Source organism: Camarhynchus parvulus, chromosome 7 (assembly GCF_901933205.1).
Source record: "Camarhynchus parvulus chromosome 7, STF_HiC, whole genome shotgun sequence".
Classification (NCBI taxonomy): Eukaryota; Metazoa; Chordata; class Aves; order Passeriformes; family Thraupidae; genus Camarhynchus; species Camarhynchus parvulus.
Genome location: NC_044577.1, coordinates 36,450,384 through 36,472,432, shown reverse-complemented (window position 1 = coordinate 36,472,432; position 22,049 = coordinate 36,450,384). Strand labels below are relative to the sequence as shown.

At 42.5% G+C, this 22,049-nt stretch overlaps 1 protein-coding gene across 2 annotated transcripts in view; it reads left to right on the top strand.

Moving 5' to 3' along the window:
• NEB (nebulin) overlaps positions 1-22,049 on the top strand; it is a 98,341-nt gene that overhangs the window by 25,584 nt on the left and 50,708 nt on the right. Inside the window, exons 40-80 of one of the 2 annotated variants that reach the window (XR_004060875.1) lie at positions 232-543; positions 861-1,064; positions 1,405-1,509; positions 1,601-1,708; positions 1,841-2,152; positions 2,806-3,009; positions 3,359-3,463; positions 3,555-3,662; positions 3,829-4,140; positions 4,618-4,821; positions 5,164-5,268; positions 5,360-5,467; positions 5,634-5,945; positions 6,253-6,456; positions 6,721-6,825; positions 7,510-7,617; positions 8,170-8,481; positions 8,903-9,106; positions 9,424-9,528; positions 10,000-10,107; positions 10,956-11,267; positions 11,690-11,893; positions 12,456-12,560; positions 13,037-13,144; positions 13,791-14,102; positions 14,527-14,730; positions 15,340-15,444; positions 15,632-15,739; positions 15,863-16,174; positions 16,793-16,996; positions 17,153-17,257; positions 17,761-17,868; positions 17,994-18,305; positions 19,191-19,394; positions 19,619-19,723; positions 20,190-20,294; positions 20,376-20,687; positions 20,985-21,089; positions 21,240-21,338; positions 21,514-21,615; positions 21,794-21,901. Coding sequence is in view for 1 of the 2 variants with exons in the window: in XM_030952015.1 (XP_030807875.1) it covers positions 232-543; positions 861-1,064; positions 1,405-1,509; positions 1,601-1,708; positions 1,841-2,152; positions 2,806-3,009; positions 3,359-3,463; positions 3,555-3,662; positions 3,829-4,140; positions 4,618-4,821; positions 5,164-5,268; positions 5,360-5,467; positions 5,634-5,945; positions 6,253-6,456; positions 6,721-6,825; positions 7,510-7,617; positions 8,170-8,481; positions 8,903-9,106; positions 9,424-9,528; positions 10,000-10,107; positions 10,956-11,267; positions 11,690-11,893; positions 12,456-12,560; positions 13,037-13,144; positions 13,791-14,102; positions 14,527-14,730; positions 15,340-15,444; positions 15,632-15,739; positions 15,863-16,174; positions 19,191-19,394; positions 19,619-19,723; positions 20,190-20,294; positions 20,376-20,687; positions 20,985-21,089; positions 21,240-21,338; positions 21,514-21,615; positions 21,794-21,901 (6,555 nt within the window). In the remaining variant the exon portion in view is untranslated. The remainder of the gene's footprint in view (positions 1-231; positions 544-860; positions 1,065-1,404; positions 1,510-1,600; positions 1,709-1,840; positions 2,153-2,805; positions 3,010-3,358; positions 3,464-3,554; positions 3,663-3,828; positions 4,141-4,617; positions 4,822-5,163; positions 5,269-5,359; positions 5,468-5,633; positions 5,946-6,252; positions 6,457-6,720; positions 6,826-7,509; positions 7,618-8,169; positions 8,482-8,902; positions 9,107-9,423; positions 9,529-9,999; positions 10,108-10,955; positions 11,268-11,689; positions 11,894-12,455; positions 12,561-13,036; positions 13,145-13,790; positions 14,103-14,526; positions 14,731-15,339; positions 15,445-15,631; positions 15,740-15,862; positions 16,175-16,792; positions 16,997-17,152; positions 17,258-17,760; positions 17,869-17,993; positions 18,306-19,190; positions 19,395-19,618; positions 19,724-20,189; positions 20,295-20,375; positions 20,688-20,984; positions 21,090-21,239; positions 21,339-21,513; positions 21,616-21,793; positions 21,902-22,049) is intronic. The other variant, XM_030952015.1, reaches the window with a different exon arrangement.

Below are 22,049 nucleotides of genomic sequence, written 5' to 3'. Positions count from 1 at the left end.
TAGCTCTAAATATATAGGCCAGGGAGAATCTTGGAAAATGTGAGTTTTATCAGAACGATATTATGTGAATTCTTTTCTACTGGTACACTGTAGGTCGTCAGCTAAACACTTTCACACTCTAAACTCTCTGTGGTTTCAGCTCATAAATTGGCTGGAGATGATGCCACAGGGGTTGCTAGGAATGTGAAAAAAACTAAAATAATTCTCAGTGCATACTGTTTTTTCCTGCAGTACAAGTACAAGGAAGGGTATCGCAAACAGCTGGGCCACCACATTGGAGCCAGAAACATTGAGGATGACCCCAAGATGATGTGGTCAATGCACGTGGCCAAGATCCAGAGTGACAGGGAGTACAAGAAAGCCTTTGAGAAGTCCAAAACCCACTTCAGCAGCCCTGTGGACATGCTGGGAGTGGTGTTGGCCAAGAAATGCCAGGAGCTGGTCAGTGATGCCGATTACCGGCACCCTCTGCACCGCTGGACGTGCCTGCCGGACCAGAACGATGTTGTCCATGCCAAGACAGTGTATGACCTGCAGAGTGATGTGAGTTGTTCTTTACTGGCTGTGTCACAGTCTTAGGTTGTCTGTCCTGTGTTCTGTTCTAGTGTTGAAGGAGGGATCTGTGTGGCAGGAAATGGGCAATGGAGTCAAGTTTTTTCTTATGGAGAACCAAGAGTTGGAAAAGATAAACTCTGAGGGCAGTGGAGAGCCTTAGGAGATGGGTCCAAACACTGAATGGGTGGCTGATGGGTTGACCCAGTGGAACATGCTCCATTCAGGAGAACATCCATTGGTAGGAGTTGGGATTTCTTGGAGTGAGGAGGCTGCTGAGCTGGTTTTTTCCTCTCCTGTCCTTCTAGAACGTGTACAAGTCTGACCTGCAGTGGCTGAGGGGCATTGGCTGGTCCCCAATTGGATCACTGGATGCTGAGAAGAACAAGAGGGCGAGTGAGATCCTGAGTGATAAGAAGTATCGTCAGCACCCAGACACCATCAAATTCACCAGCCTTCCTGACTCAATGCCCATGGTGCTGGCAAAGCACAACTCCAAAATCATGGACCAAGTGAGATTTCTTTATGTTTGCATTCTGAAGGCAATGAGCACCTTCCTTTCCCAGGATGTTGTTCTATGTCCTTCCATGGCCGGGGTTTTCAGGGGGGGATATTGCATCCTCTTGCCTCAGGGATTTATGTTCCCTGTTTGAGATAAAACTCTTTTTTTGTAGTTGGAGCAGTAGGGGGGGGCAGTGTGGAAAAGCGTGAAGCTTTAGAAAGGTTTGGTGAAAGTGCAGGAGTTTCTGGGGTAGTGCAAAGTAGACGCCTCTTGCTTTGGTTCACAGAGCTGATGTTCTCATTGAATTTGTTTCCCTAAACCTGTGTGTTCTTGTTTCCTGTTGTTTCCAGCGGTCGTACATCTCAGCCTGGGAGAAGGACAAAACCAGCATTCACATCATGCCGGACACCCCAGGGATCCTGCTGGCCCAGCAGAACAAAGTGAACTTCAGCGAGGTGGGTGGTTGTTGGGGTGCAGTGTGGGTCCCTGGTTGCTGCTGTGGCCGGGCAGCAGCGTTGTCTGAGGGCCTGGTGGTGTCTGTTGCAGAAACTGTACAAGCAGGCGATGGAGGAGGAGAAGAAGAAGGGCTACGACATGCGGGCAGATGCCATTCCTATCCAGTCTGCCAAAGCTTCCCGGGACATCGCCAGTGATGTGAGTGCACAGCAGCCCTCATGGCACACAATGGGGCTGTCTCTGTGTTTTCTGGAGGTGGTGCTGCAGGCGTCTTGGCGACATAAAAAACCCTAAACTAACACTCAGTGGATGGGTTTTTTTTGTCCACAGTACAAGTACAAGGAAGGGTATCGCAAACAGCTGGGCCACCACATTGGAGCCAGAAACATTGAGGATGACCCCAAGATGATGTGGTCAATGCACGTGGCCAAGATCCAGAGTGACAGGGAGTACAAGAAAGCCTTTGAGAAGTCCAAAACCCACTTCAGCAGCCCTGTGGACATGCTGGGAGTGGTGTTGGCCAAGAAATGCCAGGAGCTGGTCAGTGATGCCGATTACCGGCACCCTCTGCACCGCTGGACATGCCTGCCGGACCAGAACGATGTTGTCCATGCCAAGACAGTGTATGACCTGCAGAGTGATGTGAGTTCTTCTTTACTGGCTGTGTTGCAACCACAAGTCTCTCTTGTGTTCTGTTCCTCTGCTGGAAGAGGTCCTTGTGGGGATAATAATTCTTGGCTGATCCTGAGGGACTGAGATTGTGTTATGGCACTTCTTGGCATGATAGTCAGTGATGATGTTTGTGTGGGGTCATGCTTTATGGCCCCAGAAGAATCCTTTCTTGCCATGAACATTTTATGTGGAGAGTTGTGGCTGAGACCTTCAGTACAGTAAGGCAGGGGAAGGGCAACAGGTAAAATATTTGTCTTTGGAGGACCAAGAGTGGCGATGGCAAGCTCTGGGTGAAGGTACATGGTACAGAGGATCTTGGGTGATGTTAAAAACACCTCCCATGCCTCTGCCACATATAGAATGACAAATGGAGAAGGTCTTTGCTGGGGATACTGAGAAGACGGAGAGGGAAGGTGGTGAATTCTTTGGCAGGTACTTCTGCTGTTGCAGGAGTGGGGAGGCAGGTGTGGAGAGCTGATCTTCATGGGAGTCCCAGTCCTGGTGTGTGGTGGGTTGACCCAGGGAAATGTGTTCCATTTGATAGAGCGTACTGTGGTAGGAGATGAGGTTGCTTGGAGTGAGGAATTTGCTAAGTTGCTTTGTTTCCTTTCCTGTCCTTCCAGAATGTGTACAAGTCTGACCTGCAGTGGCTGAGGGGCATTGGCTGGTCCCCAATTGGATCACTGGATGCTGAGAAGAACAAGAGGGCGAGTGAGATCCTGAGTGATAAGAAGTATCGTCAGCACCCAGACACCATCAAATTCACCAGCCTTCCTGACTCGATGCCCATGGTGCTGGCAAAGCACAACTCCCAAATCATGGACCAAGTGAGATTTCTTTATGTTTGCATTCTGAAGGCAATGAGCACCTTCCTTTCCCAGGATGTTGTTCTATGTCCTTCCAAGGCCCAGGCTGTGCAAGGGGAAAAATCCCTCTTGCCTCGGGATTTATGTTCCTTGTATGAGATTAAATTTTTGTTTGCGTGGTTGGAGCATTAATGGGCTACAGTGTGGAAAAGAGAAGGGTGAAGTATTTGAAAGGTTTGGTGAAAGTGCAGGAGTTCTTGAGTCAGTTCAAAGTAGAGACCTCTTGCTTTGGTTCACAGAGCTGATGTTCTCATTGAATTTGTTTCCCTAAACCTGTGTGTTCTTGTTTCCTCTTGTCCTCCTTTCCCAGCGGTCGTACGTCTCAGCCTGGGAGAAGGACAAAACCAGCATTCACATCATGCCGGACACCCCAGGGATCCTGCTGGCCCAGCAGAACAAAGTGAACTTCAGCGAGGTGGGTGGTTGTTGGGGTGCAGTGTGGGTCCCTGGTTGCTGCTGTGGTCGGGCAGCAGCGTTGTCTGAGGGCCTGGTGGTATCTGTTGCAGAAACTGTACAAGCAGGCGATGGAGGAGGAGAAGAAGAAGGGCTACGACATGCGGGCAGATGCCATTCCTATCCAGTCTGCCAAAGCTTCCCGGGACATCGCCAGTGATGTGAGTGCACAACAGTCCTTGTGGCACACACTGGCACTGAGTCTTTTCTCTCTTTAAAATCTCTGTGGCTTCAGCTGCTATGTTTTCTGGAGGTGGTGTCACAGGGGCTGCTGGGGTCATATAAAAACCCTAAACTAACACTCAGTGAACATTTTTTTGTCCACAGTACAAGTACAAGGAAGGGTATCGCAAACAGCTGGGCCACCACATTGGGGCCAGAAACATTGAGGATGACCCCAAGATGATGTGGTCAATGCACGTGGCCAAGATCCAGAGTGACAGGGAGTACAAGAAGGCCTTTGAGAAGTCCAAAACCCACTTCAGCAGCCCTGTGGACATGCTGGGAGTGGTGTTGGCCAAGAAATGCCAGGAGCTGGTCAGTGATGCCGATTACCGGCACCCTCTGCACCGCTGGACGTGCCTGCCGGACCAGAACGATGTTGTCCATGCCAAGACAGTGTATGACCTGCAGAGTGATGTGAGTTGTTCCTTACTGGCTGTCTCACAGCCTTGGGTTGTCTGTTCTTTTTGAGGAAGTCTGTGTGGTGTGGAAAGGTCAAAGGAATTAAAATCCTCTTTTTCTGGAGAACCAAGAGTGGCTTGGTAAAAAATTGTGCAGCTGAGAATGGTGTGAAGAGCCTTAGCGTATGATATAAAAGGCTTCTCCAACGTCTCTGCCAGATGCAGATTTAGAAATGGTGTAGGTCTTTGCTGGCAATACCTAGAAGGTATAGGGGGAAGATTTGTAGATTGCTTGATAGCCTCTTGTGATGTTGCAGGGGCAGAGAGACAGGTTTTTGGGAGCTGAGCTTATCCAGAGTCACTTTTGTGGCACAAGCGGGTGGGTTGACCTAGTGGAACATGTTCCATTAAGTGGAGCTTCCAGTGGTAGGAGATGAGGTTGCTTGGAGTGAGGAATTTGCTAAGTTGCTTTGTTTCTTTCCTGTCCTTCCAGAATGTGTACAAGTCTGACCTGCAGTGGCTGAGGGGCATTGGCTGGTCCCCAATTGGATCACTGGATGCTGAGAAGAACAAGAGGGCGAGTGAGATCCTGAGTGACAAGAAGTATCGTCAGCACCCAGACACCATCAAATTCACCAGCCTTCCTGACTCGATGCCCATGGTGCTGGCAAAGCACAACTCCCAAATCATGGACCAAGTGAGATTTCTTTATGTTTGCATTCTGAAGGCAATGAGCACCTTCCTTTCCCAGGATGTTGTTCTATGTCCTTCCAAGGCCCAGGCTGTGCAAGGGGAAAAATCCCTCTTGCCTCGGGATTTATGTTCCTTGTATGAGATTAAATTTTTTTTTGCGTGGTTGGAGCATTAATGGGCTACAGTGTGGAAAAGAGAAGGGTGAAGCATTTGAAAGGTTTGGTGAAAGTGCAGGAGTTCTTGAGTCAGTTCAAAGTAGAGACCTCTTGCTTTGGTTCACAGAGCTGATGTTCTCATTGAATTTGTTTCCCTAAACCTGTGTGTTCTTGTTTCCTGTTGTTTCCAGCGGTCGTACATCTCAGCCTGGGAGAAGGACAAAACCAGCATTCACATCATGCCGGACACCCCAGGGATCCTGCTGGCCCAGCAGAACAAAGTGAACTTCAGCGAGGTGGGTGGTTGTTGGGGTGCAGTGTGGGTCCCTGGTTGCTGCTGTGGCCGGGCAGCAGCGTTGTCTGAGGGCCTGGTGGTGTCTGTTGCAGAAACTGTACAAGCAGGCGATGGAGGAGGAGAAGAAGAAGGGCTACGACATGCGGGCAGATGCCATTCCTATCCAGTCTGCCAAAGCTTCCCGGGACATCGCCAGTGATGTGAGTGCACAACAGTCCTTGTGGCACACACTGGCACTGAGTCTTTTCTCTCTTTAAAATCTCTGTGGCTTCAGCTGCTATGTTTTCTGGAGGTGGTGTCACAGGGGCTGCTGGGGTCATATAAAAACCCTAAACTAACACTCAGTGAACATTTTTTTGTCCATAGTACAAGTACAAGGAAGGGTATCGCAAACAGCTGGGCCACCACATTGGGGCCAGGAACATTGAGGATGACCCCAAGATGATGTGGTCAATGCACGTGGCCAAGATCCAGAGTGACAGGGAGTACAAGAAGGACTTTGAGAAGTCCAAGACAAGGTTCAGCAGCCCTGTGGACATGCTGGGAGTGGTGTTGGCCAAGAAATGCCAGGAGCTGGTCAGTGATACTGATTATCGGCACTACCTCCATCAATGGACTTGTCTGCCAGACCAGAATGATGTGATCCATGCTAAGCAAGCCTATGAGCTCCAGAGTGATGTGAGTACTGGCTGATAAGCTCTGGACTACTGAAATGTTTGTAATTTTCTTGGAATATAAACTAGAGTAGTTGCTCTCATATAGTATCTTTTAATTTTGTGGGTTTTTTTCCCTGTTCCAAGCGAAGCCATTATATTTTGAGGAATGAGGTAATCTGAATGTAAGGGCATTATGAAGGTTTATGTACAGCCAAACATCAGAATTAGCGCCCTATCATCCTTCATAGTAGGGAATATGAATATATTTAAATGCTGATTAGCATATAAAGGGGGAAATTTTTAACTGCTGCCTTTATATTTTGTAACAGAACTGCTACAAATCTGACCTGGAATGGCTGCGGGGCATTGGCTGGGTCCCAATTGGTTCCTTGGAAGTTGAGAAGGCCAAGAAAGCAGGGGAGATCCTGAGTGACAAAATTTACCGCCAGCATCCGGACACCATCAAGTTCACCAGCATCCCAGATTCTCTCCCAATGGTGTTGGCCAAGCAGAATGCGGACACCATGAACAAGGTGAGTCTGGATTTAATCAAGTAACTCATCAACAATGTCTGCCTAAACCCCTGAGGCAGGACTGGAGCCACAGATCTGTGCCTGTGCTGTGAGATTTCACCACTGTAAGGCTGTAAAAATATAAGCTCATTTTTGGTAGTCAATGGGAAACTTGTTTTCATCAAGGGCTGATTTAATAATATCTTCCTTGAGAATTGCTAAGTTAATTTGTCACAATTATCAGTTGTGAATGTCTCCAAATACTCTGCTGTGTTTCTTCTGCAGCGTTTGTATACTGAGGCCTGGGATAAAGACAAGACACAAATCCACATCATGCCTGACACACCTGAAATCACACTGGCAAGAGAGAACAAGAAGAACTACAGTCTGGTGAGTGTGGGAGCTCTCCAAATGTAACTGCTCTGTGTAATGGCTGGATTGGGAATGTTCTGGGAAACCTTCTAGAGATGGCACTATCAGTTTCCCTAAGTATCTCTCATATTTATCCAAAAAATTGTGACTTTAAAAACATTGTTTGTATATTTGTAGCAGTGCATGCTTAGAGCAGTGAGCACTGGTGAGAAGAAATTCTATAAATTCCACACAAGTTGTGTGTTTCCACTGAAATTTTGGGAAGTCATTTCTGCCAGTGTGCATAATGTTGGGAATACAAAAATTAATACCAGAAAGGTAATTACCAGCATAATTCTGAAAAGGTGTGATGCCAGTGTTCAACATTATTTTAGGCAAACAAGTTCACATCAGTAAGCCATATCAGTGGTTTTAAAATTTTTACTCCATTTGTATGGAAGAAAAGTTTAGCTCTAAATTGCAGTCAGTGTTACATTATTTAAAACAGTAAAATAAAAATTAATTAACAAATGTATTTAGCAAAGGTCTTCCTTTGACATGAATTTGTATCAGCTACTGATCTGAGGTTTTGAGTTAAAGGTAGATAAAACTGGGTGTAATAAATCTAAACACAATTATTAGATCTACTTCCAAGCAATTTGTTTTGCATAGAATATAATGTATGGAACTTACATGAGTCCTATTGTTTAATTCTTCATCTAGAAACAATACAGACAGGCCATGGAAGATTCAAAGAAAAAAGGCTATGATTTGAGAGCTGATGCCATCCCCATCCAAGCAGCCAAAGCATCCAGGCAAATTGCCAGTGATGTAAGAATCTAACTTTTTGTTTCTTTCTATGTTGACATCTCTCCTCTGCAACCTGAAAATTATCAGCTGGATCCTGTAAAAGGCGCTGCGGTTAAACTGTGACCTTAAGTAATAGATTTTTGCAAGTAAATTATCATGTATGTTTAAAAAAATAAATGTTGATAATTATAAGAACAGTATAATGCTGCTTTCATGATAGCTGCATAGCTCATAACCATATATGTGGAGATAAGTATTTACAGTATGTGTATCATTATATGCAATTAGGATTAAATGCATTTAGTGAGACCAGGATTATTTCTCACTAATATTAGTAAAGCACATTTCTTCAAAAGCAAAATGATAAAAAATTTATGCTTAGGGTTCTAACTCAATTAGCAAAAAACTTTAGTACTAGAAAATTATTAGCATAAGTATTGATTTGACTGTTTGGGGCTTTTTTTAATGGTAGGTTATAGATAAGTTTGGAGAGATTTTTGTTAGAAATATTTAATATGAATAAATGATATTTATAGGTGATAGAGAAATGTAATGTCTTGGTTTGTGTTTCAGTACATGTACAAGGAAGGATATCGGAAGCAGCTGGGCCACCACATTGGGGCCAGGAACATTGAGGATGACCCCAAGATGATGTGGTCGATGCACGTGGCCAAGATCCAGAGTGACAGGGAGTACAAGAAGGGTTTTGAGAAGTCCAAGACAAGGTTCAGCAGCCCTGTGGACATGCTGGGAATTGTGTTGGCCAAGAAGTGCCAGCAGCTGGTGAGCGACACTGACTACCGGCACTACCTGCACCAGTGGATCTGCCTGCCCGACCAGAACGATGTGATCCATGCCAAGCAAGCCTATGAGCTCCAGAGTGATGTGAGTTCTCTGGCATTTGATTTTTGCTGAGGAATGAGTTTGATATTTTACATAATTGGATCAGGCCATCTTGTTCTGATGTGGTAGAACCGACATTTTGAGATTTCTTTTTAAATTTTGTGGCTGATTGAAACTGAGCTCTCCAACAGGATATGTTAACTAATTGATGCTTCAGTGAAATCCTCTAACTCCAGAATTGCTATCTATCATTTACCATTCTGTGAAAATTGGATAATGGTTTCACCCTTAATGCAGTGGAAATGCACTTGTTTTTTTTATATTTTATCTTGTGCTTTGAATTGATTTCAATTAATTGTTGATGGTGAGGTTACTTATTGGTGAACTATTCACTATGTAAGTTGCATTATTGTTATTGATAGAATAACCTGCATGGGTGAGTTTTTTTTCTATTTTTTAACAGAATTGCTACAAATCTGACCTGGAATGGCTGCGGGGCATTGGCTGGGTCCCAATTGGTTCTTTGGAAGTTGAGAAAGCCAAGAGAGCAGGGGAGATCCTGAGTGACAAAATTTACCGCCAGCATCCGGACACCATCAAGTTCACCAGTGTCACGGATTCCCTGGAGATGGTGTTGGCCAAGCAGAATGCAGACACCATGAACAAGGTGAGTCCTGATCCCTCTGGGTGATGCATCAGAGGTGTCTGCCTCAGCTCTGCAGGCAGGACTGGCAATGATCTGAGCACAAGTAATACTCATTGGTTTATTCCTTCTCCCTAATCAATGTGCTGTTTTTTAAGTGTTGTTACACTTCCACAAGTCAATCCTCCTTTTTTTAATACTATCTCTTCCTAATTTCTTAACTGATTATCCCTGTTACATTTCCTATATTTTCATTTGGTGTGGTCTATGTTTTCCCTGATTATTGAAATATTAACCTGGTTTGGAATACCCTACCAATCTCTTCCTGTTTTCTTTTCTAGCGTTTGTACACCGAAGCTTGGAACAAAGACAAGACCTCAATTCATGTCATGCCTGACACCCCAGAAATTCTGCTGGCCAAACAGAACCGGGTGAACTACAGTGAGGTGAGTGCAGCTGAAATCTGAGACAATTAACCTGTGCTTCTGACAAGTATGCTTTTGTCATCCCTGACTTTTAGGTAATATTAAAATATTACCAGGTTGTTTTTTTTCACAAATGGTCTGTTCCCATGCTGAAATCAGAGTTGTTCCAGAAACTGAACTCCTGGATATCTAATTGGGCTATTGAAATATATTATCCCCATAAATTAGAAATAATTGCTATGGCAATGTATGGAAATAACTAGTTTTGCTTTGCCTTCTCTAAATGATTCCCATTTTCCAAGGATCTACAGTAAAATTACAAGGTCCTTGAAATCTGCAGTTTTTTATTTTCTCGTGAATGTAGAGCTGGGTTGAAGATGTTTAAGTTGCCTGAAAATCAACAATATTGTTTAGGGACTTGAGTACTCTGATGTGCTTAACTGAAATGCTATTTTGTTTTTGAAACTAGATTGTGATTTTTTTTTCTCACAGAAAATGTACAAACTGGCCTTGGAGGAGTCAAAGAAGAAGGGCTATGATTTGCGTTTTGATGCCATTCCCATTCAGTCTGCCAAAGCCTCCAGGGAGATTGCCAGTGAGGTGAGCAGGCTTTGTTCTCATTTCTCTATGCATCTGGTAATGGAAAATAATCATAAGGTTTGCTACTTCATACTTCATAGAATAGATAATATAGAAATATATTTTCATAGTGATTCTTTTTAATGATTCCACTACATTGCCTTTAGTGCATGGAAGAAAGAGGGAGCCAGTATTTTTATTATGAGGAATATATCACTGTAATAATTAAATATAATAATGTGAAGACTATTAATATGCCCCCAGCAATACTTCTGTTGATGTCCATGGATATTCAAGCAGCATGATCAAAAAGGTGTATGAACCAATGGAAGAGTTTGTTAGGTAAATTTCTGATTCAAACAATATTTCTCTGCAAATGTCATAATGAAATTCAAGATGTCTGAGCATAAAATCAGGGATAAAGTATGCAATGACTGTGATAGCATGTGCTTCTGGTAAGGCAACATCACTTAGAGATGAAGGATAACAGATTTTTCTGCTCCTTGTTTACTCACAAGTTGGATATTTCAACTTTGTATACAGAGAAAATCATATGGCCTTAATCAAGGAGTTTTATAAAAAATTGTTAAGTAAGTTAATATTTACAATTTAATCTTAATAGTAAAAGAATGTGAAGTATCAAACTTGTTAGAATGTGACATTAAACATTTAGTGAATTAAAAGCATTTTATATAAAAAGTCTTAGGTAATTATATCTAATAAAAAAGCTTCTTACATGAAAATCAATCCTAGAGTAGAAAGACTTATAAAATATTTTTATCTTTACAAACTAATGAGTATGTTAAACTGTTAGAACTATTCATTAATTTTTCAACACACCAAGTAACTTTAAATCTCTTCTGTTTCAGTACAAGTACAAGGAAGGATATCGGAAGCAGCTGGGCCACCACATTGGGGCCAGGAACATTGAGGATGACCCCAAGATGATGTGGTCGATGCACGTGGCCAAGATCCAGAGTGACAGGGAGTACAAGAAGGACTTTGAGAAGTCCAAGACAAGGTTCAGCAGCCCCGTGGACATGCTGGGAATTGTGTTGGCCAAGAAGTGCCAGCAGCTGGTGAGCGACACTGACTACCGGCACTACCTGCACCAGTGGATCTGCCTGCCCGACCAGAACGATGTGATCCATGCCAAGCAAGCCTATGAGCTCCAGAGTGATGTGAGTTCTCTGGCATTTGATTTTTGCTGAGGAATGAGTTTGATATTTTCAATAATTGGATCAGACCATCTTGTTCTGATATGGTAGAACCAACATTTTGAGATTTCTTTTTAAGTTTCACAGTTAACTGATGCTCAGATCTCCTAGAGGTTATACTAACTAACTGATATTTAAATGAAAACCTGTAATACCAGGATTTGGACTATCTATCATTTACCAATCTGTGAAAGCTGGAAAATGGTTTCACCCTTAATGTAGGTGAAATGCTGTTATTTTTTCCACAATTTTCTTCACAGCTTTGAATTTGTTTGAATGAAGAGCTGTTATGAAGGTGTTTTCCCTTTGGAAAGATGCACTGTGTAACATATATTATGATGATTATTTTATTAAAATAAGTTGTGTAATTTTGTTTATTGTAACAGAATTGCTACAAATCTGACCTGGAATGGCTGCGGGGCATTGGCTGGGTCCCAATTGGTTCTTTGGAAGTTGAGAAGGCCAAGAGAGCAGGGGAGATCCTGAGTGACAAAATTTACCGCCAGCATCCGGACACCATCAAGTTCACCAGTGTCACGGATTCCCTGGAGATGGTGTTGGCCAAGCAGAATGCAGACACCATGAACAAGGTGAGTCCTGATCCCTCTGGGTGACACATCAGAGGTGTCTGCCTCAGCTCTGCAGGCAGGACTGGCAATGATCTGACCACAAGCAATGCTGTAGTTCAAGCATGATGCATTTTCAGTCATTGTGCTCTTATTATTTCACTCAAAACTATAAGGTCGGCTCATGGAAGACTAAAATTTGTGTAATATTCTGCATTTTACATTTAAATATTTTCCTTGGTGTGTGTGTGCATTGGGCACTAATAATTCTTTGCTTTATTCATTACTATGAAGCAATGCAGCAGTTTCCTTAATGTTTTTAAACTCCCTCATATAAATTCTCCTTTTGTTGATGTTACTTTTACCAGATTAACACATAACTGTATATCCCTGCTCTATTTTGTAGTGTCATAATATGGTTTGGGTTAGAAGGGACATTAAAGATCATTTTGTTCCAACCTCCTGCCATGGGAAGGGACAATTTCCCCTAGACCAAGTTCCTATCATTTTAATTAATGTGTTTTCCATGTTTATTGAGATATTAACATGGTTTGGAATGTCCTATACATCTCTTCCTGTTTTTTAGCGTTTGTACACTGAAGCGTGGAACAAAGACAAGACCTCGATTCATGTCATGCCTGACACCCCAGAAATCCTGCTGGCCAAACAGAACCGCGTGAACTACAGTGAGGTGAGTGCAACTGGACAGCTGAGACAGTTAAGGGTTTCTCATAAGTACACTTTTCGTCACCTTTGATTTTTCATTAATGGTAAAATATTGTCAAGTTGTTTATTTTCATACATGGCCAGTTCCAGTGCTGAAATCAGAGTTGTTCTTCCACAAAAATATATTTTCTTTTAAAATATATTATCCCCCATAAATGAGAAATCATTTCTACAGCAAGTTGTGGAAATAGGCAGTTTAGCTTTTTAAATGTTCCCATCTTTGCCTTTCCTAAATGATTTCCATTTTCCAAACATCTACAATAAAATTACAAGGTCTTTGAAATCTGGGTTTTTTTTCTTTTCTACAGAACAGTATTTAAATTGTCTGAAGATGAACAATATTGTTTAGGAACTTAATTTGTTTTACTGCACGGTTATGCTGAACTGAAATGCAATTTTAAATTTTGTTTTCTGAAACTAAGATGTGACTCTTTCTCACAGAAAATGTACAAACTGGCCTTGGAGGAGTCAAAGAAGAAGGGCTATGATTTGCGTTTTGATGCCATTCCCATTCAGTCTGCCAAAGCCTCCAGGGAGATTGCCAGTGAGGTGAGCAGGCTTTGTTCTCATTTCTCTATGCATCTGGTAATGGAAAATAATCAGAATCTTTGTTCACTTGTTTGCCAATGTCACATTTCACAAAATAGATAACATAGAAATCTGTTTTCATAGTGATCCTATCACATGCCTTAAGTGCACAAAAAAAAAAATGGATAGCCAGTAATTTTTGTATGAGGTATGTACCACAATAATGAATAAATATAATAACATGAACATTATTTATATGCTTCCCATTGATATCCATGAATGTTCAAGAAGAATGAACAAAAAGATGTAGGAGTCTCTGCTGGGGTGTGTCGAGATAATTTCTGATTCAAAATAGGAAGTTCTTTAAAATCTGTCCCCAAAAGAGATATGTAAGTAAATAAATTCTAAAAGTTTAAATGCTTATCTTTTCTGGAGGAAAGAAATAATTCTGTTTCAATGTCACATTGAAACCCAAAACACAAAACCAGGAAAAAATCTCTGCAATGACTGGGACAAGTTTTGTTTCAAGGATTAGGCAATATCACTAAGAGACAGAGGATAACAGATTTTTGTGCTCTTTGTTTTTCTACCAAGAAATCTATTTAAATGCTTTGTCTTAGAAAAGGATTAAATATATGTATATATATATGTATTTTTCTTCATGCAGTACAAGTACAAGGAAGGATATCGGAAGCAGCTGGGCCACCACATTGGGGCCAGGAACATTGAGGATGACCCCAAGATGATGTGGTCAATGCATGTGGCCAAGATCCAGAGTGACAGGGAGTACAAGAAGGACTTTGAGAAGTCCAAGACAAGGTTCAGCAGCCCTGTGGACATGCTGGGAATTGTGTTGGCCAAGAAGTGCCAGCAGCTGGTGAGCGACGCTGACTACCGGCACTACCTGCACCAGTGGATCTGTCTGCCTGACCAGAATGATGTGATCCATGCCAAGCAAGCCTATGAGCTCCAGAGTGATGTGAGCAAATCCTTAAATTTGTAATGCAGCATTTCTGTAACACAGTAATTCTGTAATACAGAATTAAGTCTTGCACAATCTAATTTTTAAAATACGGGTAATAAGCCTCTAGTCGCTTGTATCAGACTTGTTGAAATGTTTTCATTCTTTCAATTCTTTCTTCAAATTTATGTTTAATCCTATTTTTCCAGTCCTTAATCTGAGGTATAATGTGTGTGTTACTCTGATACTAGCATTGTGCTCCAATATCTCTTTTATTTCTCTTATTTAATAATTATTTTACTTAATCTTCAAAAACAACAATTGTTTTCAGAACCATATCCTCAGAAACATACCCAGTTGTTCATATTGTATGTGCTTGTTTATGTTAATTTTAATATTTGATCACCCTTCCCATATATAACAACATTTCAAATTTTTTCAGGCTGTTTACAAATCAGACCTGGAATGGCTGAGAGGCATTGGATGGGTTCCTATTGGTTCCTTGGAGGTTGAGAAAGCCAAGAAAGCTGGAGAAATCCTCAGTGACAGGAAGTATCGGCAGCCTGCAGACAAAATCAAATTTACCAGCGTGACCGATTCCTTGGCCATGGTCTTAGCCAGGCAAAATGCTGAGACCATGAACAAGGTGAGGGTGGTACTGCCAGTTAATAGAACTTGTTCATGAGGTGAAAAATTCAAAATACAAAGTAAAACCAAAAACTTGTGGATTTAAGAGAAAATTAATGTCCAAATTCAGCCATTGTACAGGAGAGCTCTTCTCGCTGGGCTCAGTGTGAAGTGAGCAGCTGGCAAAAATCTACAGACAAAAGTCCCTTAAATCATAGATTTTTCCAAGAGTAATACTTCTTGGATGAACAAGTGGTGAGGAAATACCTGAAGTTCTCTGGATGTGAAACTTGTGCAACATATCTCAGATCTGGAGGGTGAAAGTCGCTAAGTACCTCCTCCTTTATAACAAACATAATCCAACAACTTATAAAGAATAATTAATACACTTTTCCTCCTATGGCTGTTTCTTCACAATCCAAAATCTATCAATTGCTGCACCAGCTTAAGCTGAGAAAAAATGAGGAGGAACAAAGTTTTCCTTCTTGAACTGTTCAGAGAGAAACATTGCTAAGTCAGAGTAGTAGAGCTTACTGGAGTTACCCCTAGCAGTTTGTAAAATAATTCTAATTGTAAAATAATTTTATATAAAGAACCGTTTGTAAAGGGCTGTTTTCCTCTCTCGCAGCGCTTGTACACGGAAGCCTGGGATGCAGACAAGAAGTCCATCCATGTCATGCCTGACACACCAGACATTCTATTAGCAAAGGCCAATGCAGCCAACGTTAGCAAAGTAAGGACATTTCAACATTTACTGAACTAGTGGAAATTCAGAGTTAACTCAGAATTTCTTTAATCATAAAGATGTTCTGAATCATGCATTCATGGAAAATTTGAGAGACAGTTATGAAATGTAGAAATCCCATATTTCAGAATATTTAATAATTAATATAAGCCATTTTCTGTCTTCTCTTGTGTAGAAACTTTATGTACAAGCCTGGGAAGAGGCCAAAAAGAAGGGTTATGACATGAGAGCTGATGCAATTCCAATCAAAACTGCAAAAGCATCAAGAGATATTGCAAGTGACGTATGTTATTCCTTTACATTTATTTTCAGTTCCCTTAAAAACAAGAATGTGTATTTTTGTGATCAGTAGCAAGAGGAAATGATGGGACCTTCATCCCAGATTCACTTCTTTTTGTATTTCCAGTACAAGTACAAAGAAACCCACGAGAAGCAGAAAGGCCACTACATCGGGTGCCCCAGTGCCAAGGATGACCCCAAGCTGGCGCAGGCCGCGCGCGCCATGGCCCTGCAGAATGACCGCCTCTACAAGAAGGGCTACAACGATTCCAAGACCCAGATCCACATCCCTGTGGATGCCCTGTCAGTGCAGGCAGCCAAGGAGTGCCAGAACTTGGTCAGTGACATTGACTACAGGCAGTACTTGCACCAGTGGACCTGCCTTCCTGACCAGAACGATGTGATCCACGCACGGCAGGCCTACGACCTGCAGAGCGACGTGAGTGACAATCACTGTAGGAAAGATTTAAGGCAGCTGTGTGAGGCTCTGTTTGTTAGTGACTGACAAATATACTTTCAAATGCATGTTCATGGGCCTGTGGTCTGTCCTGGTATGTTTATTTTATCCTTTCTGAAGGATTTCAGCCTGGGTGCCAGAAATATGTGGGGCAGTTCATAAGGAAGCCATGTTTTCTTGGTCTGCTCTAGAATGCTTGCTTTCAGACTCCTTGCAGGTCATGCCCCTGATTTGAATGCAGTGTCTTGAAAGTATCATTGTTTCTGTGCAAATCAGGGGTGCTGTGTCTACAAAGGACCTGATGCAACAGAGCATCACTGGCTGCTTGTTGTGTAAAGAGTATGAGAATAAGTTGGGGAAAGGCTTATAAAAAACCTTCTTCCACTTAGAGTTAGAGCTGCAGAATCCCAAAATTGTTTGGGTTGGAAAAGACCATCTTATTCCACCCCCCTGCCATGGGCAAGGGACACCTTCCACTAGACCTGGTTGTTCAGAGCCTCATCCAGACTGGTCTTGAACATCTCCAGAAACTGGGAACCCACCAGCTCTCTGGGCTAAGAGTTACCTCTGCAATGCCAGTAACCCTTGGTTTGTTTGTAGAACGTGTACAAGTCTGACCTGGAATGGCTGAGAGGCATTGGCTGGCTGACAGAAGGGTCTGTGGATGTGGTCAAAGTCAAGAAGGCCCAGGAGATCCTCAACGACCGCCTGTACCGCACGCGGCCAGAGCAGCTGAAGTTCACCAGCATCACCGACTCCCCAGACGTTGTCCTGGCCAAGACCAACGCCATGCAGCTCAGTGATGTAAGCTCCCTTTTCACATTTCATTTCTTTCTGGTGGAGGGTAGAATTTCTATGGTGGGAATGATGAAGTTTTGCAAATTGGAATTACTGAAGAATTCCTCCTGGTGTTTTTTTTCTCTCCATACTGAATTGCCATTGTTCTTCCTTTCTCCTCAGCGTCTGTATCGTGAGGCCTGGGATAAAGACAAGACCCAGATTTCCCTCCCTTCAGACACTCCTGTCATGCTGCAGTCCAAAGTCAATGCTCTCAACATCAGCAATGTAAGAGAATAACATGATATATTAGTGAAGCGTTAGAAAGTGAAGGCTGGCAATTGTTCTTCCAGTTTTTGCTGTAAATAGTGGTGCACAAACTCACCTTCTAATGTGCTTGTAAACAGGAAATTGTATCCAGAGGCTTTCTATCACCTCTCAGCCTATCAACAGTTTGTGTGTTCATGAACAAACTCGCAAGCTCAGTGTGCAATTCCACACAACTTCTGCTCCCTTTGGCAAAACTTGCCAAATACATTCTGTGGAGGAATTGTTGGAGTCTGCAGACATAGTGGCCTGTCTTCAGGAATATTTTTGCTGCCTCTTTGAGTTCTAATCTTGCACCTACTTTAAGTCATGAGTTTTCTGTTGAGACACTTGCCAGGATCATTATTGTAACTCTGCCAGTTACCAGAAGCAAACAGGACTCCCAAGCTGGTCATTCCCAGCAAGCAGGTTTTTAGAGAAGGCAATTCACTATGTTTAACAAAAGTGATTAATTTTCTTTACAGAAACATTATCAGAAAGCCTGGGATGAGGTCAAGGCAAAAGGCTACGACCTAAGAGCAGATGCCATTCCTATCAAACAAGCCAAGGCCTCCAGAGACATTGCCAGTGAGGTACAGCCTTCTCTTCGTGCGCTGCTTGTGTCTCAGCAGAACTGAGTGGAGCTCAGGCTGGCAGCCTGAGCCTGGTGGCTGTGTCCAGGTGAGCAACACACCTTCTGTTCTCTCTGCTTTTCCAGTACAAGTACAAAGAAACCCACGAGAAGCAGAAAGGCCACTACATCGGGTGCCCCAGTGCCAAGGATGACCCCAAGCTGGCGCAGGCCGCGAGCGCCATGGCCCTGCAGAATGACCGCCTCTACAAGAAGGGCTACAACGATTCCAAGACCCAGATCCACATCCCTGTGGATGCCCTGTCAGTGCAGGCAGCCAAGGAGTGCCAGAACTTGGTCAGTGACATTGACTACAGGCAATACCTGCACCAGTGGACCTGCCTTCCTGACCAGAACGACGTGATTCACGCACGGCAGGCCTACGACCTGCAGAGCGACGTGAGTACCCACAGAGATGTGTAGTTTTATTATTCAATAGATTATAGCCTTGTTCTGATTGTTCAATGCTATACAGCCACAACAGATTTATGTTGAGACTGTTTTCTTCAATTTTTTGTTACTGCTGTTATGTACTCTTTTGCACCCTTAAAAAGCATTGGTTTTATCTCTGAATATTGTAGAACTTTAGTTCATAATGTGTTACATAATGCTTTTGGACAGATCTGATTTGGAGAGGCTGAAGGATTTGTCTTTCTTGCTTTGGTGGGACTTAGGAGTAAGAGCTGTTTGCTGCCTTGGAATCAGGTGGCTTTTGTTACTTCTGTTTGCTTTAGCAAGCTTGGAAATTTCTTTAATTGGAAGAAAACTCTGTGAGGTAGCCAGTGAGAGGTTTTAGTGGCTGAATGCAAAGCAGGATCAGTGCAGCTGATTTCCTGACTTGGCTTTGGTGCTTATCAGTTCCTCTTCCACTGTTTCAATTACAAGCTTTGGAGATGAGGTTCCTGTTCCTTGCTGTTTGTCAGTTTTCCTGGTAGGCAGCTTGGGGTTTTGTTAGGACTTGTAAATTGTTGAAATTGCTAGAGGAATAACTGTTTTGGGGGAGACAGGAAGAGTCTTCTAAGCTTTTAATATTCATCATCATTAACTGTAGGTCCTTTCAGTTGTTTCTCCTTACAAGGTTTAGAATGTGTTGTTTAAGAGCTGAACTACTTAAAAACTTGTGGCCAGTTTTAATTTTACTTATGACACTGAACATCTCCTGTCTACAAAAAGGATTCATCTGACTCTAGCTAGGTTTATAAAACATAATCTGCTTTGCATAACTTAAGATTATTAAGACAATAATTTTAAACCATGTTTTTGTTTTCTGGCCATCTCACCCAGGCTGTGTACAGGTCAGACCTAGAGTGGCTCCGTGGAATTGGGTGGTTGCCCAACGACTCTCCAGAAATTAAGAGGGTGAAGAATGCCCAGGATCTCCTGAGTGACAACGTGTATCGGACCCCCATTGACAGCGTGAAGTACACCAGTGTTGTGGATTCCCCAGATGTTGTTCTGGCCAAAACCAATGCTGAACAGATCAGTGCTGTACGTTCCGACCTCCTCAAAGCCACTTCCACACTAGAAACTACAGCTAAAGAGAATTCTCACTGCTAAAACGTAAAACTGATCAGTGGTGTTTTAAGTTTAATGCTTTTCCAAACATTTTACTCTTTAGAGATGATAGTTCAGGAGAAATTTATGGGATTTTATGTTATTGATAAGTGAAATTCCATAATTCTGATGATATTATTAAATGACTGTTTTAACAGCAAAAATATAAAGAAGCCTGGGAAAAGGACAAGACTATGATCCACATCATGCCAGACACCCCTGAAATCAACCTAGCCAAGGCTAATGCTGTTAATTACAGCCAGGTATGTTTATCATTCTGTTTTCTCTAAAATAGTATGTGGATTATATCATTCTATGATGTTGAATTTCTGTGAATCTCATTGAAGTCTGTCCTCATACAGGACTTGTGACATTCTCTTCCCTCTACTGAATATCCTTAAAGTATTCAGCCATTTTAAAACAAATATTTGCATTCAGCTATTTAAAAATTATTAATATCATGCCCCACTGAGGGAATATTTTATTGAAATGGATGAGAATCCAAGACACATAAATATTTTTTACGCTTTTACAAACACCCTTCTGTGCTATATATGTTGTATAACTGGTGTTGCATGTTTCAGAGGCAGCTGCATTTATCGTGTGGAGCAGGAGTACTGCTCAAAAATTTCATGGTGTTTCAGCAAATAAATGGCTGGAGACTCTGTTTCTGTAGTGACAAATGCCAGAGCATTCAGCATGTGTGAGATGTTTTATCTGTCTCTTCAGAAACAATATAAAGGAGCTTGGGATGAGCTGAAGATGAGCTATGATTTGAGAGCAGATGCAATTCCAATCAAGACAGCCAAGGCTTCTAGAGAGATTGCCAGTGATGTAAGTGCCAAAAGAGGCATCTCCCATGCTCTAAGAGCTCTTTCTAGCTGTTACTGATGGTGACCTCTGCTCTTCCCCCAGTACAAATACAAGCTGGAGCACGAGAAGCAGAAAGGACACTATGTGGGAGTGCCGAATGCAAAGGGAGATTCCAAAATCCAGTTTGCCCTGGATGTGGCCAAAGTTCAGAGCGAACGAGAGTACAAGAAGCACTTTGCCAAGCAGAAGACCCAGTGCCACCTGCCAGTGGACATGATGTCCATCGTGTCAGCCAAGCACGGGCAGGCCCTGGTGAGCGACGCCGACTACCGGCACTACCTGCACCAGTGGATCTGCCTCCCCGACCAGAACGATGTCATTCATGCCAGGCAAGCCTACGACCTCCAGAGCGATGTAAGTTCACCTGGAAACACCCCCTAATTTAATCCTGTATTGCCTCTTCTCATCCTGCTTCAGCTCTAACAGGTGTTAATCTGTTCCTGAATTCAGGGAGATCACCTTGCTCTTTGTTAGAGTTGCTAAGTCTAGGCCCCTTATAAATGGTTGAAGTGCCATAAATTCAGATGTAGTGCTCATATTGGAATTACTGCTCCCCTTTTAACTACTGGATTAAATTCTGTTATTTATGAATCTTGCTGGATTGTCCAGGGAAGTGTAGCTAAGAGCATGGACCCTCTTTTGTTTTCCCAGGCTGTTTATAAAGCTGATTTGGAATGGCTGCGGGGAATCGGATGGTTGCCAAATGATTCCCTTGGAGTCAAGCATGTCAAATATGCCGGAGATCTCCTGAGTGAGGTAACCAAATGTTTTTCAATATTAAATTTTCTTCAGGGATATTTGTCACTTAAAGTATTCTAAGTGGTTTAAACAATTAGGATTTTTTTTCAAATGAAAAATACAACTGCAGTATTTCACAACATTCATTGTGTACTCTTTCTTGTACAGAGGAAGTACCGCACTAAAGCTGAAACTCTCCCATTCACTCCCGTGGCTGACAGAGTTGATTATGTCACAGCAAAGAATAGCACTGAAATCCTCAGTGATGTAAGTTTGCTCTCAGTGTCTGGGCTACATTTGACTTCTGTGATTCTGTATTTAATGTGCTTTGTCTACTAGCCTTGCCAATTCAGGGGTTGATTTGCTATTTTGCGTGTAAATTATGGTGTTTTGCCAGTTCCATGGGGGTGCTACAAGACAGTCATTTCTTTCTGTGTCCTAGATTAAATACCACAAAGAATGGAATGAGGCCAAGACAAATTATACTCTCACAGATACACCACAGCTGGACATGGCCCGAGAGGCAGCCAGAATTCTAAATCAGGTGCGTGGTCTCTCCTTGACAGCTTCTACTCACATTTTTTTGGTATTTAAAAAACCTACCTTACTGATAACAATTTGAAGGAAGGATTTGTTATCCTTATGCCTCTAAATAAATAACACACATACAGTAATTATCACTGTAGTAGTGTTGAATTCCTCATCATTTTTATTTCCCACAGAATTTGTACAAGGAAAGCTGGGAGAAAGAAAAGGCCACTGGTTACCTCCTGCCTCCTGACACGGTGCAGATCTCTCATGCCAAGCACTCAAGTGATGTCCAAAGTGAGGTAATGATTCTTCTCACTTGGAAGCCTGAAATGTTAAAGGCCTTGAAAATTCCCAAACAGACTTAAAAAGCATTCCATCTGGGGTAACATCCAGACTTTTCATGGCCTATGAATTCCACGATGTCCTTCAAATAATTCAGCTATCTTT